Source organism: Oncorhynchus clarkii, chromosome 23 (genome assembly GCF_045791955.1).
Source record: "Oncorhynchus clarkii lewisi isolate Uvic-CL-2024 chromosome 23, UVic_Ocla_1.0, whole genome shotgun sequence".
Lineage (NCBI taxonomy): Eukaryota > Metazoa > Chordata > Actinopteri > Salmoniformes > Salmonidae > Oncorhynchus > Oncorhynchus clarkii.
Genome location: NC_092169.1, coordinates 39,747,627 through 39,766,166, shown reverse-complemented (window position 1 = coordinate 39,766,166; position 18,540 = coordinate 39,747,627). Strand labels below are relative to the sequence as shown.

Here is an 18,540-nt window from a genome sequence, read left to right as displayed (position 1 = left end):
ATAACAATGGGTTTGAATCACCAGTTCATATCTGTGCAGTAGTATTTAGTATATTTTCAGAGTTCTGAACTACAGCATTGAGGAATAGGATGAAGTTATGTCTGAGGAATGGTTAGCTGCTCCTAGATTTGTGTCTGAGGAAAAATGTCTACCGAGAGGCAGTATTGACAACATGGACAGGACCAGACACTCATTATTCAACCAGACTGTTGTTATGCCAAACAACATATTTATGACAAATAATAATAGTGCCGGGGGGGATAGCTGCCGTTTTACGGGCTCCTAACCAATTGTGCTGTTTGTGTTTTTTCACATTGTTTTTAACTTATTTTGTACATAATGTTACTGCTACCATCTCCTATGACCAAAACCAGCTTATGGATATCAGAACAGCGACTATTCACCTCAAACTGGATGAAGATTTTTTCTTGAATAAGTCTGACGCGAAAGATATACTGTTGCTCCCGGACCAGGCCCAAATTCCTGTCATTCGCATGAAGAAAAGACGGAGATACAGAGGACGCAGATCCGGGTGCCTTGTGAGAATTCGTTGGAGAGTGGGTATCCCGCCTCCACCATCCGTTAAATTGGCCAACGTGCAATCACTGGAGAATAAACTGGATGAGCTCCGTTATTGACTATCCTACCAGCGGGACATTAAACACTGTAATATCTTATGTTTCACAGAGTCGTGGATGAACAACAACACGGATAATGTAGTTGGCTGACTTTTCCGTGCATCAGTAGGATAGAACAGTAGAACAGTCCGGTAAGACAAGGGGTGGTGGTTTGTGCCTATTTGTCAAAAACAGCTTGTTCTCAATGTCTAATAATAAAGGAAGTGCTGGTGATTCTCTGATGTGGACAACTACCTAGGTGTCTGGTTAGACGCACCGCTTTGCTCGATCTTGGCCAGGTCGCACTTGTAAATGAGAACTTGTTCTCAACTGGCCTACCTGGTTAAATAAAGGTGAAATAAAATAATAATGCTACAGGACTGGTTTTGCTAGCACAGACGAATAAGTTCCAGGATTCATCCAATGGCATTGAGGAATATACCACCTCAATCACCGGCTTTATCAAGAAATGCATTGACGACGTCATCCCCACAGTGACCGTACGTACATATCCCAACCAGAAACCATGGATTACAGGCAACATCCGCACCGAACTAAAGGCTAGAGCTGCGCTTCAGCAGGTATACCTCTCTGGTCACCCCCAAAACCAATTCTTCCTTTGGTCGCCTCTCCTTCCAGTTCTCTGCTGCCAATGACTGGAACGAACTACAAAAATCTCTGAAACTGGAAACACTTATCTCCCTCACTAGCTTTAAGCACCAACTGTCAGAGCAGCTCACAGATTACTGTACCTGTACATAGCCCACCTATAAATTAGCCCAAACAACTACCTCTTTCCCTACTGTATTTATTTATTTATTTTGCTCCTTTGCACCCCATTATTTTTATTTCTACTTTGCACATTCTTCCACTGCAAATCTACCATTCCAGTGTTTTATTTGCTATATTGTATTTACTTTGCCACCATGGCCTTTTTTTTTTTGCCTTTACCTCCCTTATCTCACCTAATTTGCTCACATCGTATATAGACTTGTTTATACTGTATTATTGACTGTATGTTTGTTTTACTCCATGTGTAACTCTGTGTCGTTGTATGTGTCGAACTGCTTTGCTTTATCTTGGCCAGGTCGCAATTGTAAATGAGAAGTTGTTCTCAACTTGCCTACCTGGTTAAATAAAGGTGAAATAATTTTTTTAATTTTTTTTTTTAAAGTGTCAATACAGGACTAAGATTGAATTCCACCTGGACAAAAGGAACACCTATGTGAGAATGCTTCTCATTGACTACAGCTCAGTGTTCAACACCATAGTGCCCACAAAGCTCATCACTAAGCTAATGACCCTGGGACTAAACATCTCCCTTTGCATCTGGATCCTGGATGTCCTGATGGGCCGCCTCCAGGTAGTAAGGGTAGGAAACATCACATCTACCACACTGATCCTCAACACGGGGGCCCCTCAGGGGTGCGTGCTTAGTCTCCTCCTGTACTCCCTGTTCACCCATAACTGTGTGGTCAAGCACGACTCCAACACCACCATTAAGTTTGTTGACGACACAACGGTGGTAGGCCTGATCACCGACAACGATGAGACAGCCACTAGAGAGGTCGTCGGAGACCTGGCAGTGTAGTGCCAGGACAACAACAACTTCTCACAAAATGTAAGCAAGACAAAGGAGTTGATCGTGGACTACAGGAAAAGGAGGGCCAAACACACCCCCATTCACATCAATGGTGCTGTAGTGGAGCGGGTCGAGAGTTTCAAGTTCCTTGGTGTCCACATCAGCAACAAACTATCATGGTCCAAACACACCAAAACAGTTGTGAAGAGGGCACAACAACAACTTTTCCCTCTCAGGAGACTGAAGAGACTTGGCATGGGTCCCCAGATCTTTCAAAAGTTCTACAGCTGTACCAAAAGCACCCTGACCATTTGCATCACCTCCTGGTATGGCAACTGCTCAGCATTCAAGCATAAAACACTACAGAGGGTAGTGCGTATGGCCCAGTACATCGCTGGGGCCAAGCTTCCTGCCATCCAGGACCTATATACTGGGCAGTGTCAGAGGAAGGCCCCAAAAAATTGTCAAAGACTCCAGTCACCCAAGTCATAGACTGTTCTCTCTGCTACCGCACGGCAAGCGGTACTGGAGCACCAAGTCTAAGTCCAAAAGGCTCCTTAACAGCTTCTACCCCCAAGCCATAACACACAATTCATAAAAAGGGCCACCTGGACTATTTGCATTGACCCTCCCCCCCCTTTAATTTTTTTACACTGCTGTACTCGCTGTTTATTATCTATATTCACTTTACCCCTACCTACATGTACAAATGACCTCAACTAACCTGTAGCCCATTGACTCGGTATCGGTACCCCCTGTGTATAGCCTCATTATTGACTCGGTATCGGTAGCCCCTGTATATAGCCTCCCATTGACTCGGTATCGGTAGCCCCTGTATATAGCCTCCCATTGACTCGGTACCGGTACCCCCTGTATATAGCCTCATTATTGACTCGGTATCGGTACCCCCTGTATATAGCCTCCCATTGACTCGGTATCGGTAGCCCCTGTATATAGCCTCACATTGACTCGGTACCGGTACCCCCTGTATATAGCCTCATTATTGACTCGGTATCGGTACCCCCTGTATATAGCCTCCCATTGACTCGGTACCGGTACCCCCTGTATATAGCCTCCCATTGACTCGGTACTGGTACCCCCTGTATATAGCCTCATTATTGTAATTGTATTGTGTTACTTTAGTTTATTTAGTAAATATTTTTTTAACTCCATTTTCTTAAAACTGCATTGGTTAGGGGCTTGTAAGCATTTCACGGTCCACAACCGTTGTATTCAGCGCATGTGACAAATACAATTTTATTTTATTTGATGACAGAGAAGAATGCATTCCTTTATCTCACCACTAGAGGGGAAGAAACAGTTATACTGCAGGTCTACAACAACCACAGAAACGCACTTGTTAATTAATTACATTGTTTTGCGATATGAGATCTCTAGATTAAAAGTGAGTTACTAGCTAGGTTTCCATCCAATTGGCGGCAGATTTTTATGCACACATTCTAAAATCCCCCCCCCCCCCCCCCCCCCCCCACCACTTTTTTTTAAATGCGCAGTTTCCCACCAGAGATATGGTTCAATCAAATTGACTTGTAGATAAAAGTCTGTGTGTGATGACGTAGGTCACAAAAATTACTTTTGCGGTTAAATTCCCATGTACCAAATAAAACGAATACAAGTCCATTGCATTCAACTCAAAAAAATAATATTTTTTTTTAAATAGCAAATGTGCCTACTCTGGTATGGGCATGTGCGCTCAAGCCAACAGTTCGCAGATGCAGTGCGGATATTCCATATGACAGTTAATATATCAATATTTGCACATGAAAGTGTTTCCACTAAAAAGCTTGGATGGAAACCTGGTTAGTATTATCCTTTTCTTCTGGAATTAAAGAGCTAAATATTCAGGTCCATAATAAATAGATATATCCATAATGCATTCCTCCTCTAAATATTATTTTGTACATTATCACTAGACTTAGTTTGTGTAACACATAAAACAGACCACGGTTGTGATCATCCATTTCCCTTTTGTTGAATCAACAGTTTGTAGCTTGTAGCTTGTCTATCACTACAATGCAGTAATAGTATCAGAAACGTGACTGCTTGACATTTTACTCTCTCACACATACAGTGACATGCATGGGTAGATTAAAATAATTGGAAAATGAAGACATATTGTTTAAACCAATGCAAGCGCCTCAATCAGAGGCATTCCTCAGGTAGCCAGGTTGTACAGCTCCCTTGTCATTCTTGTCTGTTTGTCACATTATTCACTTCACAGAGTAGGGTGAAATTGCCCCTAATCACTGATCTAAGGTCATGTGTTTTTTCCCCGTAATGGTCAAGTTTAGGACTTGAGGCGGGAACGTTGATCCTAAATCTGTACCTAAGGGCAACTTCAACCCAGAGCGACAGATTCACAGTACAGACTGTTTTGAGTGCTGTATCAACTCAAGCTAACAGGACTGAGAGGGAGCAGGGTTGTATGAGTGAGAGTAGACACACACCTCAAGTGCTTTCCTTTGTGTAAAACAAACAAATGGCAACTTGACGACACATCTTTACACCTGATCAAAAGGTTTTCCTATTGTAAAAAAAAATCCAGTATTTAATTCTCTTGGGGCCAATCCTAACTTGAGATCAAATATTCCATTGACATGAATCCATTATTTACACAAACGTCAGTTAAATTGCCGTTACGTGGTGTTTCAAGTTAGGACTTGTCCCGAAGAGAAGTAGTGATTGTTATGGTGATGTTTTAGTGTACCAGATGTATCGTCATGACGATGGCCACTATGTTGGAAGTTGATCCTGGAACAATAAGAGCCCTCAGAACACTGTGCACCTCTTGCCCCTCTTCTTGACGGGTGGGGGGCACAGCACAGCACGGATGGCCTCGTCAAATACCGTCTTCAACCCTCGCTGGGTCAGGGCCGAGCACTCCAGGTACTTCACAGCACCTGACCACCACACACAAACAAACATCTTTATTACACATCTATAATCAAATTAAGTATTTTATCCATTAGTTAATCTGACACTTAGTAAATAGATAAAGGGCTTAATTGCCAAAATCTCACACTATCCCTTTAAAAAGGTACAGACTCAGACATATGACATCAAGCACAGAGGGTCACTTGCTGTTTGGGGCAATACCCTGTGAAAATAACCACCCCGCTATACTTCGGTATCATATGCCCTAATCTTGTGAATGGACTTCACGATTATATCATCAAATTTGTGAGAACGCTGTAATTTTTTTATATATACAGTACCAGTGAAAAGTTTGGACACACCTACTTTATTGTAGAATAATAGTTAAGACATCCAAACTATGAAATTACACATATGGAATCATGTAGTAACTGAAAAAGTGTTAACAAATCAAAATAGATTTGATATTTGAGATTCTTCAAAGTTGCCACCATTTGCTAAGATGACAGCTTTGCACACTCTTGGTATTTTGTCAACCAGCTTCATTAGGTACAGTAGTAGGTAGTCACCTGGAATACATTTCAATTAACAGGTGTGCCTTGTTAGACAGCTTTAAAATAAAAATTAAAAAAGGCGCAGCAGCCTCTCTTTCTCGCTCTCTCATGAAGCAACGCCCACCTCTACAAGTGCCCCGTCTAATCCAATAGCGTGGTTATATGCAAATACAAGAGGCCCAGTCTTACCCAATCATATCAATCCAAATAACCTCTGCGGAACCTTGGGACAAGCAGGCAGAAAGATGTGACCGCAGTTCAACTGTTAATATCACAGATATACTGGTAACTAAGCTCTTTCTTTGTTTTATATGGCTTGTTAAAAATGTAAAAAAGTTGACTTTAAAAACTGTTTATTGAAAAACGACTGGACTGAACAGTTAATTCATTCTCCCCCAAACTAGCACAAAACCAATGTGTCTGATATGCAGCAAGCCCGTAACTCTTGTGAAAAGTGCCAATGTTAGGCTCCATTATGACACCAGGCATAGTAAATTCGATCAGATGTATCCCCTACACACACACACAGAGGTGAGAACAAACAAGATTAACCAACTCAAATCCCAATATGAAAAAGGTCCACCAAAGTCCTTGTCAATTCCCTGACATACTAACAACGTGCAATGGAGTGTTCACTGAGGATAGCTTGGGTTTTGGGAAAACCAAAACTTTTTCAGACGCTGAGATGGTAAACGGACACATATGTGAAGATGCTGTCACCTTCCTTGAAGGTGAACAAAAAGGATGAGCTCAGAGAAAAGATCAAACAGATCGTCAGATTCACAGCAATGAGGAGAACTGAAATATTAGCTGAAGATTTAACTACACCATATGATGCGGTCATTCAGAATACACCATGCATTTCATTATCTGTGGATGAATCAACAGATAACACTGATAATGCCCAGCTTCTTGTGTTTGTCAGATTTTATAACGAAACAAAGAAGGAATTCTGTGAGGAGCTGTTGGGCTTAACCCATCTAGAAGCACACACAGGTAGAGGAAATCCATGAGGTCATCAAAGGGATGCTGACAAAAAGGGGGATAGATCTGAAGATCATGGTCTCAAACACCAAAGATGGAGCTCCAGCCATGATTGGAAGAGGGACAGACATTACATCACACCTCAAATCAACTGACTGTTGAGCTGCAGGGACGGGACAACACAGTTGTGATATGATAACAGCAGTCCGGGCTTTCCAGGAGACAGAGGTTTCCAACCATGTAGATTTAATCCAGAAGCTGATGGAGAACTTCAAGGCAAGCTTTGATGACTTCACTGTTGGAAGAGAACTGCTGCTGCTCATCCAGAACCCCTTATTAGTCACAAATGTGACAAAAAGTTGTCAGAAGAAGCCAAACAGATCTTACATCACTGACATGGAGTTGATTAAGCTGCAAGAAAATGTGTCTTTAAAGGAGCAGGCTGGTGATTGTGATTGTCCCGGAATGCTGCTTAGCAGACAGGTCAAGCGGCTCTGCCTGCTTGACAGAGCCGCTAAGCTGCTAGCCATCAAGCTAACGAAGTTAGTCCCAGATGAGTTTTCCAATGGAGCTTTCGGTCTACGCTTTGTTTCAGGACAAACCGGATCACTCAGAGTTACAATGCGGCAATTGTTTGCTTGCCAAGGATTATAGGCATGAGGTGGCTTCCTTGATCACGCATGTTGCCCATGTAAGAAACTGGGGAAAACGCAGAGTGGAATGATTACCTTTTCTACGCTGGTGGCTGGATGGCGTTTGCGCTTGTTGGATGCATCTCCGCCTTGTCGTTTGTCATTATCCGACTGGCAGGTGTTGCCCGGGGCTCCTCTATCTTATAGCGGAGTCGAAGGAGCACAGCAAGAGGAACAAGGCAATCAACGATGGTCGCATGTCATGAGCCGTGGAAGCTAAAGACAGCGGCTTCCCACAAAGCAGTCTACACTTCCATCGAGAGGTCCGGAGCGGATTCAAATAATGAATTGTTTAGCCGTCCAGCAGCTTGATCTTCCTGCACCTTTGTTGCTGGGTGTAATGCTGTCTGTAGCCGCAATGCCTACTCCTACGATTTCAAAATCGACGTTGGCAACCTTCCGTTCCTGCTCTGAATTGAGCGGGGCCTCTCCATCTGTCGGAGGCCTGCATCATCCTGTGAAGCATGGGAGTGGGCAGCTTTCCTCATCCTTCTCGTCAGCCATGATTTTGGGCAGCTCCATGGTAAGAAATGTGACTGTTCCTATCTCGGAGATGGAGTAAATGACATTACCAAGCTGCTCCCGAATGTACTACATCAGGGCAAATTGATTTTATCGTAGTCCATGTGGGTTTTCATTACATTATGAAGGACAGCTCTGAACAGTTGAAACTAGATTTTAAAGAGCTGATTGACTCTCTGCTAGACACTAAAAAAATACCCATCATATTTGGCCTTGTGCCCTCAATGAATCGTGGCATGAACGCTTTTGCAGGATTCTTTCTCTTCACAACTGGCTACATGATTATTGCAGCTGAAATGGGTGAAACATTTGTTGACAATTTCGATACCTTCTGGAAACAAAACACATTTTATAAGGAGGATGGGATAAAGGTAAAAAATAAAATGACTGTAAAAACTGTCAAATCCATGTGGATTGATGAGGAATTAAAAAATGTTATGGTTGAGAGGGATGAGGCTAAAGGAATGGCAAATAAGTCTGGCTGCACAACCAATTGGCAACTGTATTGCAAATTGAGAAATGGTGTGACTAAACTGAATAAAAATAAGAATCTACACTATGAAACAAAGATAAAAGACACAGAGAATGATAGTAAAAAGCTTTAGAGCACCTTAAATTACATTTTGGGAAAAAAGGCTAACTCCGCCCCATCCTTCATTGAATCAGATGGCTCATTCATCACAAAACCCACTGATATTGCCAATTACTTAAATTTTTATTTTTCATTGGCAAGATTAGCAAACTTAGTCATGACATGCCAGCAACAAACGTTGCCACTACACAAAGTATATCTGACCAAACTATGAAAGACAAGTATTGTAATTTTTACACCCCCTGCTATATTGTGGATAAAGAGAGTGTCTAACAGAACACAGAGGGTGTTTTTTAATGGAAGCCTCTCCAACATATAGGAGAAGCTTCTTCAAAAAATGGCCACTTTAATAAATGTAACACTAGTCACTTTAATAATGTAACCTTTAAAGTTTACATATCTTGCATTACTCATCTCATATACTGTATTCTGTACTATCTATTGCAGCTTAGCTTATGCTTCTCGGTCATTGCTCATCCATATATTTATATACTCTTATACCATTCAATTCCTTATTCCATTAGGTATTTGTTGTGGAAATGTTAGATATTACTTGTTAGATATTGCTGCACTGTCAGAACTAGAAGCACAAGCATTTCGCTACACTCGCAATAACATCTGCTCACCATGTAATATGTGACAAATACAATTTGATTTGAACATAATCTTGGTAGAATAAGGAATTCCCCAGGGCAGCTGTCTAGGCCTCTTACTTTTTTCAATCTTTACTAATGACATGCTACTGGCTTTGAGTAAAGCCAGTGTGTCTATGCGGATGACTCAACACTACACGTCAGCTATTACAGTGACTGAAATTATTGCAACACTTAACAAAGAGCTGAAGTTAGTTTCAGAGTGGTTAGCAAGGAATACGTTAGTCCTAAATATTTATAAAACTAAAAGCATTGTATTTGGGACAAATCATTCACTAAACCACAACTAAATCTTGTAATAAATAATGTGGAATTTGAGCAAGTTGAGGTGACTAAACTGCTTAGAGTAACCCTGGATTTTAAACTGTCATGGTCAAAACATGTTGATACAACAGTCAGAGATCAGGTGAAGTCTGTCTATAATAAAGTGCTGCTCTACCTTCTTAACAAAACTATCAACAAGGCAGGTCCTACAGGCCCTAGTTTTGTTCCACTTGGACCACTGTTCAGTTGTGTGGTCAAGTGCCACAAAAAAAGGACTTCGGAAAATTACAATTGGTTCAGAACAGGGCAGCACAGCTGGCCCTTGAATATACACAGAGAACTAACAATACTATGCATGTCAATCTCTCCTGGCTCAAAGTGGAGGAGGAATTGACTTCATCACTACTTGTATTTATGAGAGGTATTGACATGTTGAGTGCACCAAGGTGTCTGTTTGGGCTACTGGCGCATAGCTCGGAAACCCATGCACACTCCACAAGACATGCCACAAGAGGTCTCTTCACAGTCCCCAAGTCCAGAACAGACTATGGGAGGCGCACAGCACTGCATAGAGCCAGGATTACATGGAACTCTATTCCACATCAAGTAACTGATGCAAGCAGTAGAATGTGATTTAATAAACAGATAAAAATACAGCATAGGCAACATAGGCACAGACACATGCATACATACGATATCATACGCACTATACACACGTATTTTGTATTGTAGGTATGTGGTAGTGGTGGAGTAGGGGCCTGAGGGCACACAGTGTGTTGTGAAATCTGTGAATGTTTTGCAATGTTTTTTAAATTGTATAACTGCCTTAAATTGTAGCTGAGTAGCTGCTGCCTAATGGCAATCCATAATAAATACCAATACAAATACATTAGCTGTTCCGAATGTGGGCGATGGATGGGCAGACATCCACACAGACTGACCTATCTCCCGTGCCATGGCCAGGCCCTGGGGGTAGGTGATGGGGGACAGCTTCTTGTCCCTCAGCCTCTCCGTGGTGTCCTTGTCATCTCTCAGATCCAGTTTAGTGCCCACCAGGATGATGGGGGTGTTGGGGCAGTGGTGTCTCACCTCTGGGTACCACTGAGACACGCCACATACAGAGGGTAAAGGTCATTAGGTCAAATATGGAGATTAAGGCTGGGTAGAACAGAGATATAGAAATATAACCTCAAATCTGATCTATGGACATAGATGGCTTATAGGACTATTATGGATAGTGTAGAACAGAATAGCAGAACGCAGTAAAACACAATAGAACACCATTAGACACTGCTGAAAAACCTCACACATCCTTTAAAAACACCAAATCAAATTTAGTGAATAACTTAACCAGAGTCAAAAACAGAGAGAGTTTGACACACAGAAAGGTGTGTGATGTCATCTAAGAGCATCGTAATGCTTTTGAGTTGAAACCACAATGGCCAAACTGTCTCTATATCAGGACTATAGCTATAGAACATGAACCAGGGAGAGCTATAGATGTGCTTCTTTAGGTCAGGCTCGGCAGGTCCCCTGTTCCTGTGTCTGTGAGCAGGTAGGTTCAGTACTGACCTTAGCTCGGACGTTCTCAAAGGAGGCGGGGCTGACCAGGGAGAAGCATATCAAGAACACATCCTGGGGAGAACCATAGAGAGACAGACCTTAGGGTGAAACCATTGAGATCAACCAACCATGGAATCCCCTGACTCCACATGGGACAGACTGGAAGAATAGCTCTTCTGCGATTAGTAGATAGCAAATCAATCCTTCACAGAAAGATAATGGGTTAGAAGCTGTGTGTGTGTTACCGTCTGTGGATAGGACAGTGGTCGGAGTCTGTCGTAGTCTTCCTGTCCTGCTGTATCCCATAGACCCAGATTCACTGGTTTCCCATCGACCATCACATTTGCAGAGTAGTTGTCAAAGCTGCAGGGAGAGGAAACCATATCTTTATATCCGGATGCCAGCTTTGTGTATAGCGTAGACACATAAAATACAGCTCTGTGTATAGCGTAGACACATAAAATACAGCTCTGTGTATAGCGTAGACACATAAAATACAGCTCTGTGTATAGCATAGACGGCTAAAATACAGCTCTGTGTATAGCCTAGAAACCTAAAATACAGCTCTGTGTATAGCATAGATGCCTAAAATACAGCCTTGTGTATAGCATAGACGCCTAAAATACAGCTCTGTGTAATAGTAGACGCCTAAAATACAGCTCTGTGTGTAGCATAGACACCTAAAATACAGCTCTGTGTGTAGCATAGACACCTAAAATAGAGCTCTGTGTATTTTTTATTTTACCTTTATTTAACTAGGCAAGTCAGTTAAGAACAAATTCTTATTTTCAATGACAGCCTAGGAACAGTGGGTTAACTGCCTGTTCAGGGGCAGAACGACAGACTTGTACCTTGTCAGCTCAGGGGTTTGAACTTGCAACCTTCCGGTTACTAGTCCAACGCTCAAACCATTAGGCTACCCTGCTGCCCTGCCTAGACACCTAAAATACAGCTCTGTGTATAGCATAGACGCCTAAAATACAGCTCTGTGTATAGCATAGACGCCTAAAACACAGCCTTGTGTATAGCGTAGACACCTAAAATACAGCTCTGTGTATAGCATAGACGCCTAAAATACAGCTCTGTGTAATAGTAGACACCTAAAATACAGCTCTGTGTATAGCATAGATGCCTAATATACAGCTCTGTGTATAGCATAGACGCCTAAAATACAGCTCTGTGTATAGCGTAGACACCTAAAATACAGCTCTGTGTAATTGTAGACGCCAAAAATACAGCTCTGTGTATAGCATAGATGCCTAAAATACAGCTCTGTGTATAGCATAGATGCCTAAAATACAGCTCTGTAATAGTAGACACCAAAAATACAGCTCTGCGTATAGTGTAGACGCCTAAAATACAGCTCTGTGTAATAGTAGACACCAACATACAGCTTTGTGTATAGCGTAGACACCAACAGAACAGCTCTGTGTAAAGCATAGACGCCTAAAATACAGCTCTGTAATAGTAGACAACAAAAATACAGCTCTGTGTATAGCGTAGACAACACAAATACAGCTCTGTGTATAGCGTAGACACCTAAAATACAGCTCTGTGTAATAGTAGACACCAAAAATACAGCTATGTGTATAGCGTAGACACCTAAAATACAGCTCTGTGTATAGCGTAGACGCCTAAAATACAGCTCTGTGTATAGCATAGACGCCTAAAATACAGCTCTGTGTATAGCATAGACACCTAAAATACAGCTCTGTGTATAGCATAGACACCTATAATACAGCTCTGTGTATAGCGTAGACACCTAAAATACAGCTCTGTGTAATAGTAGACACCGAAAATACAGCTCTGTGTATAGCGTAGAAACCTAAAATACAGCTCTGTGTATAGCATAGACACCTAAAATACAGCTCTGTGTAATAGTAGACACCTAAAATACAGCTCTGTGTATAGCATAGATGCCTAATATACAGCTCTGTGTATAGCATAGACGCCTAAAATACAGCTCTGTGTATAGCGTAGACACCTAAAATACAGCTCTGTGTAATTGTAGACGCCAAAAATACAGCTCTGTGTATAGCATAGATGCCTAAAATACAGCTCTGTGTATAGCATAGATGCCTAAAATACAGCTCTGTAATAGTAGACACCAAAAATACAGCTCTGCGTATAGTGTAGACGCCTAAAATACAGCTCTGTGTAATAGTAGACACCAACATACAGCTTTGTGTATAGCGTAGACACCAACAGAACAGCTCTGTGTAAAGCATAGACGCCTAAAATACAGCTCTGTAATAGTAGACAACAAAAATACAGCTCTGTGTATAGCGTAGACAACACAAATACAGCTCTGTGTATAGCGTAGACACCTAAAATACAGCTCTGTGTAATAGTAGACACCAAAAATACAGCTATGTGTATAGCGTAGACACCTAAAATACAGCTCTGTGTATAGCGTAGACGCCTAAAATACAGCTCTGTGTATAGCATAGACGCCTAAAATACAGCTCTGTGTATAGCATAGACACCTAAAATACAGCTCTGTGTATAGCATAGACACCTATAATACAGCTCTGTGTATAGCGTAGACACCTAAAATACAGCTCTGTGTAATAGTAGACACCGAAAATACAGCTCTGTGTATAGCGTAGAAACCTAAAATACAGCTCTGTGTATAGCATAGACACCTAAAATACAGCTCTGTGTAATAGTAGACACCAAAAATACAGCTCTGTGTATAGCGTAGACGCCTAAAATACAGCTCTGTGTATAGCATAGACGCCTAAAATACAGCTCTGTGTATAGCATAGACGCCTAAAATACAGCTCTGTGATAGTAGACAACAAAAATACAGCTCTGTGTATAGCGTAGACACCTAAAATACAGCTCTGTGTAATAGTAGACACCGAAAATACAGCTCTGTGTATAGCGTAGAAACCTAAAATACAGCTCTGTGTATAGCTTAGACACCTAAAATACAGCTCTGTGTAATAGTAGACACCGAAAATACAGCTCTGTGTATAGCGTAGACACCTAAAATACAGCTCTGTGTATAGCATAGACACCTAAAATACAGCTCTGTGTATAGCATAGACACCTAAAATACAGCTCTGTGTATAGCATAGACACCTAAAATACAGCTCTGTGTATAGCATAGACACCTAAAATACAGCTCTGTGTATAGCATAGACACCTAAAATACAGCTCTGTGTAATAGTAGACACCGAAAATACAGCTCTGTGTATAGCGTAGACGCCTAAAATACAGCTCTGTGTATAGCATAGACGCCTAAAATACAGCTCTGTGTATAGCATAGACGCCTAAAATACAGCTCTGTGTATAGCGTAGATGCCTAAAATACAGCTCTGTGTATAGCATAGATGCCTAAAATACAGCTCTGTGTATAGCATAGACGCCTAAAATACAGCTCTGTGTATAGCATAGACGCCTAATATACAGCTCTGTGTATAGCATAGACGCCTAATATACAGCTCTGTGTATAGCGTAGACGCCTAATATACAGCTCTGTGTAATAGTAGACACCTAAAATACAGCTCTGTGTATAGCATAGATGCCTAAAATACAGCTCTGCGTAATAGTAGACACCTAATATACAGCTCTGCGTAATAGTAGACACCTAATATACAGCTCTGCGTAATAGTAGACACCTAATATACAGCTCTGCGTATAGTAGACACCTAATATACAGCTCTGTGTATGGCATAAATGTAAAATACAAACACTTCATAGAGGCAAGCAGACTCACTCACTTGCATCCATGCATTGTGTGTGTGTGTGTACTCACACAGTGGGTATGTACTCTCCGGGGAAGGCATTGGTGGTGTAGCTGATTAGCAAACAGGTCTTTCCCACAGCCCTGAGAAAAAAATAATGGGAAAACTAAAAGATCATTACTTGACACATTGGAAAAAACAGTGCAAACTAGAATACCATTTGGCCCTTAACAGAGAGTACACAGTGGCAGAATACCTGGCCACTGTGACTGACCCAAACTTAAGGAAAGCTTTGACTATTTACAGACTTAGTGAGCATAGCCTTGCTATTGAGACAGACCTGGTTCTCAACAGACTGCCCACAAAATGAGGTGGAAACTAAGCCGCACTTCCTAACCTCCTGCCAAATGTATGACAATATTAGAGACACATATTTCCCTCAGATTACACAAAGAATTTGAAAACAAACCCAATTTTGATAAACTCCCATATCTACTGGGTGAAATACCAGTGTGTGATCACAGCAGCAAGATTTGTGACCTGTTGCCTCGAGGGCAACCAGTTAAGAACAAACACCATTGTAAATACAACCCATATTTATTTATCCCTTTGTGCTTTAACTATTTGCACATAGTATGACATTTGTACTGTCTTTATTCTTTTGGAAATTGTGTGAGTGTAATGTTTACTGTTAATTTGTATGGTTTATTATCTAGTTCACTTGCTTTGGAAATGTTAACATATGTTTCCCATGCCAATAAAGCCCTTCAATTAAATGTTTTTTAAAATAATAAATAAAGAGAGACAGACACATACTCGCTTTACTCACTGCTAGAGAAAACACAAGCCTAATAATGAGACCCTAAAAAAGGCTGGTGAAGGTAGGTAGACTTCTAGGTAGGCTGGCACTCAGTTTGTGCATGTCTGCTGTCTTTGTCTCTCTCTCAGGTTAAGTATCACACAGACATTGGCCTATTTTCACTTTCACTTTGCATGAGGGACATACTACTCCCTCACGCCCTACTACCCCATCCCTGTTATCTACCCCATCCCTGTTATCGACCCCATCCCTGTTATCGACCCCATCCCTGTTATCTACCCCATCCCTGTTATCTACCCCATCCCTGTTATCTACCCCATCCCTGTTATCTACCCCATCCCTGTTATCTACCCCGTCCCTGTTATCTACCCCGTCCCTGTTATCTACCCCGTCCCTGTTATCTACCCCGTCCCTGTTATCTACCCCGTCCCTGTTATCGACCCCGTCCCTGTTATCGACCCCGTCCCTGTTATCGACCCCGTCCCTGTTATCGACCCCGTCCCTGTTATCGACCCCGTCCCTGTTATCGACCCCGTCCCTGTTATCGACCCCGTCCCTGTTATCGACCCCATCCCTGTTATCGACCCCATCCCTGTTATCGACCCCATCCCTGTTATCTACCCCGTCCCTGTTATCTACCCCGTCCCTGTTATCTACCCCGTCCCTGTTATCTACCCCATCCCTGTTATCGACCCCATCCCTGTTATCTACCCCATCCCTGTTATCTACCCCATCCCTGTTATCGACACCATCCCTGTTATCTACCCCATCCCTGTTATCTACCCCATCCCTGTTATCGACCCCATCCCTGTTATCGACCTCATCCCTGTTATCGACCTCATCCCTGTTATCTACCCCATCCCTGTTATCTACCCCATCCCTGTTATCGACACCATCCCTGTTATCTACCCCATCCCTGTTATCTACCCCATCCCTGTTATCGACACCATCCCTGTTATCTACCCCATCCCTGTTATCTACCCCATCCCTGTTATCTACCCCATCCCTGTTATCTACCCCATCCCTGTTATCGACCTCATCCCTGTTATCTACCCCATCCCTGTTATCTACCCCATCCCTGTTATCTACCCCATCCCTGTTATCGACACCATCCCTGTTATCTACCCCATCCCTGTTATCTACCCCATCCCTGTTATCTACCCCATCCCTGTTATCTACCCCATCCCTGTTATCTACCCCATCCCTGTTATCGACCCCATCCCTGTTATCGACCCCATCCCTGTTATCTACCCCATCCCTGTTATCGACCCCATCCCTGTTATCGACCCCATCCCTGTTATCTACCCCATCCCTGTTATCTACCCCATCCCTGTTATCGACACCATCCCTGTTATCTACCCCATCCCTGTTATTGCCAAACACACAACACAGGAAGGGTTGGTGACAGCGGTGTCTGTGTGTGTGTCTATGAGTCTGTGTATCCAGCACGTCAGAATGATATGAACAGATTGATGGTGGATTTGCAGGGTAGGAGGTGAATGGCCTGCGTAAGAATGAGTGTGTGTGTGTGTGTGGATGAATGGAGGGAGCAGTAGTGAGACAGACTGACAGTTTAAGTGCTACTATAAAACAGATTTGGGGTCATTGAGTTTGAGCTTGGCTGGGGGTAAGGAGTATGAGGGAACTGGGAAAGAGGGGAGGAGGGAGGGGTAGTGAAAAGTTTTTTTTTTTTTTGGAGCAGGCCACTAATAGTATATTCTGGGTTGCTCTGGGAATTACAGATTAACAGATGAAATATTCATATATTACGCTAATGCTCTGATTGATTCTTGCATGGCTAAACATGGAGTGTTCTAGCTGAAGTATATGTTCATTAAAAGTAGTTAAACCTACGCCCGTTTGTTATTATATAAAGAAACAAACATAACAGATTAATAACCCTTAGTTTTCACAAATCCTCCAGATGGGATTTGGCATTAGTAAGGCATTGTAGATAGCAACATTTCGCCAAGGTTTAGGGGAGTTAAGGACAAAATCAGTCAGATAAAGGATCAATGCTTCCTGCTGTATCTACATAGACCTGCTGTACCATCTCGCCTTTTTCAATCCAACTCCCAAATACTGTAGCGAACATGGTAGTAAATGATGGAAGGAAAATAAAAACGGAATAACTGAATAGATTCCTTCATTAATCATGGGAAGAAAGGGCTGTAAATTGAAATTATTATAAAACAACGCCTAGAAATTCCTTAGCCCGCATCAGAACTGATGAAGCCTGATTACCGATGGCCTACAAGGCGACTATGTTTCCCATAGCATCGCTACAGCCTGGGCGTTTTCTCAGCGTGAGAATACACAACTCCACATTTTACACATCCCGACGTCTCACATTATATTACAATCATCTCCCAAACATGACCGCATCGCTGGTCTCACGCACACACACAGGATGAGGATATTCTCTACGTTTATCAATGAGATTCTTACCCGTCCCCGACCACCACACATTTAATTGCTTGCATTTGCAAAGGTCTAGGCAGTTTCAGAAAGCCTTCAGAAGTGGTTGCTGTATCTCACAATGAGCGCTAGCAGTGATTTAGATCAGAAGCGGGTCAGTCCGCTCTGCTTTCGAGCCGCAGTGAAAGGGGTAGGTGACGAGAGACGCCTGAAAACACCAGAAAAGACCGAGCGTACTTAAAGGGCCAGTGAGCATCAGAAGTCAATTTTCCCCTTTCCCTTGTTTGAGGAGTTTGCATTTTTCCCAGTGTTTCGACAACAACCTTGGATTTAAAACACGGAATCTTTGTTGACAATTTAGCCAAAAATGTATGCAACAATTATGAAATCCAAGAAAAAAAAATATTGATAAGAAGCACAGTATCAATCCAAAAACTGCAGTGCAAAAACTGCAGTACATTCTTCCTAGGAATGTATATTAACAGATTTTAATAAGATTTCATGTCTCCCGGGTGGCGCAGTGGTTAAGAGCGCTGTACTGCAGCGCCAGCTGTGCCATCAGAGTCCCTGGGTTCGCGCCAGCGACTCCTGTGGCGGGCCGGGCGCAGTGCACGCTAACCAAGGTTGCCGACACATTGGTGCGGCTGGCTTCCGGGTTGGATGCGCGCTGTGTTAAGAAGCAGTGCGGCTGG

At 42.4% G+C, this 18,540-nt stretch overlaps 1 protein-coding gene across 1 annotated transcript; it reads right to left on the bottom strand.

Annotated features, from left to right (window-relative positions):
- Positions 1 to 3,727: 3,727 nt before the first annotated feature.
- On the bottom strand, positions 3,728 to 18,005 carry LOC139381232 (ras-related C3 botulinum toxin substrate 3-like). Its single transcript, XM_071124695.1, has 6 exons — positions 17,879 to 18,005; positions 14,682 to 14,753; positions 11,164 to 11,281; positions 10,928 to 10,990; positions 10,297 to 10,456; positions 3,728 to 5,120 (listed from the first exon to the last, which is right to left on the bottom strand). Exons 1-6 carry the CDS (start codon positions 17,911 to 17,913, stop codon positions 4,990 to 4,992), a joined length of 579 nt encoding a protein of 192 aa, XP_070980796.1. The 5' UTR covers positions 17,914 to 18,005; the 3' UTR covers positions 3,728 to 4,989.
- Between the last annotated feature and the right edge of the window lie 535 nt (positions 18,006 to 18,540).

Bases quoted from the DNA above. Each gene is read 5' to 3' on its own strand.
- LOC139381232 (XM_071124695.1), bottom strand. From the start codon at position 17,913: ATGCAAGCAATTAAATGTGTGGTGGTCGGGGACGG. The intron at 11,282-14,681 runs GTGAGTACACAC...CTCTCCCTGCAG, and splicing joins GGAGAGTACATACCCACTGT to CTTTGACAACTACTCTGCAA. The intron at 10,991-11,163 runs GTAACACACACA...GGTTCTCCCCAG, and splicing joins CACTGTCCTATCCACAGACG to GATGTGTTCTTGATATGCTT.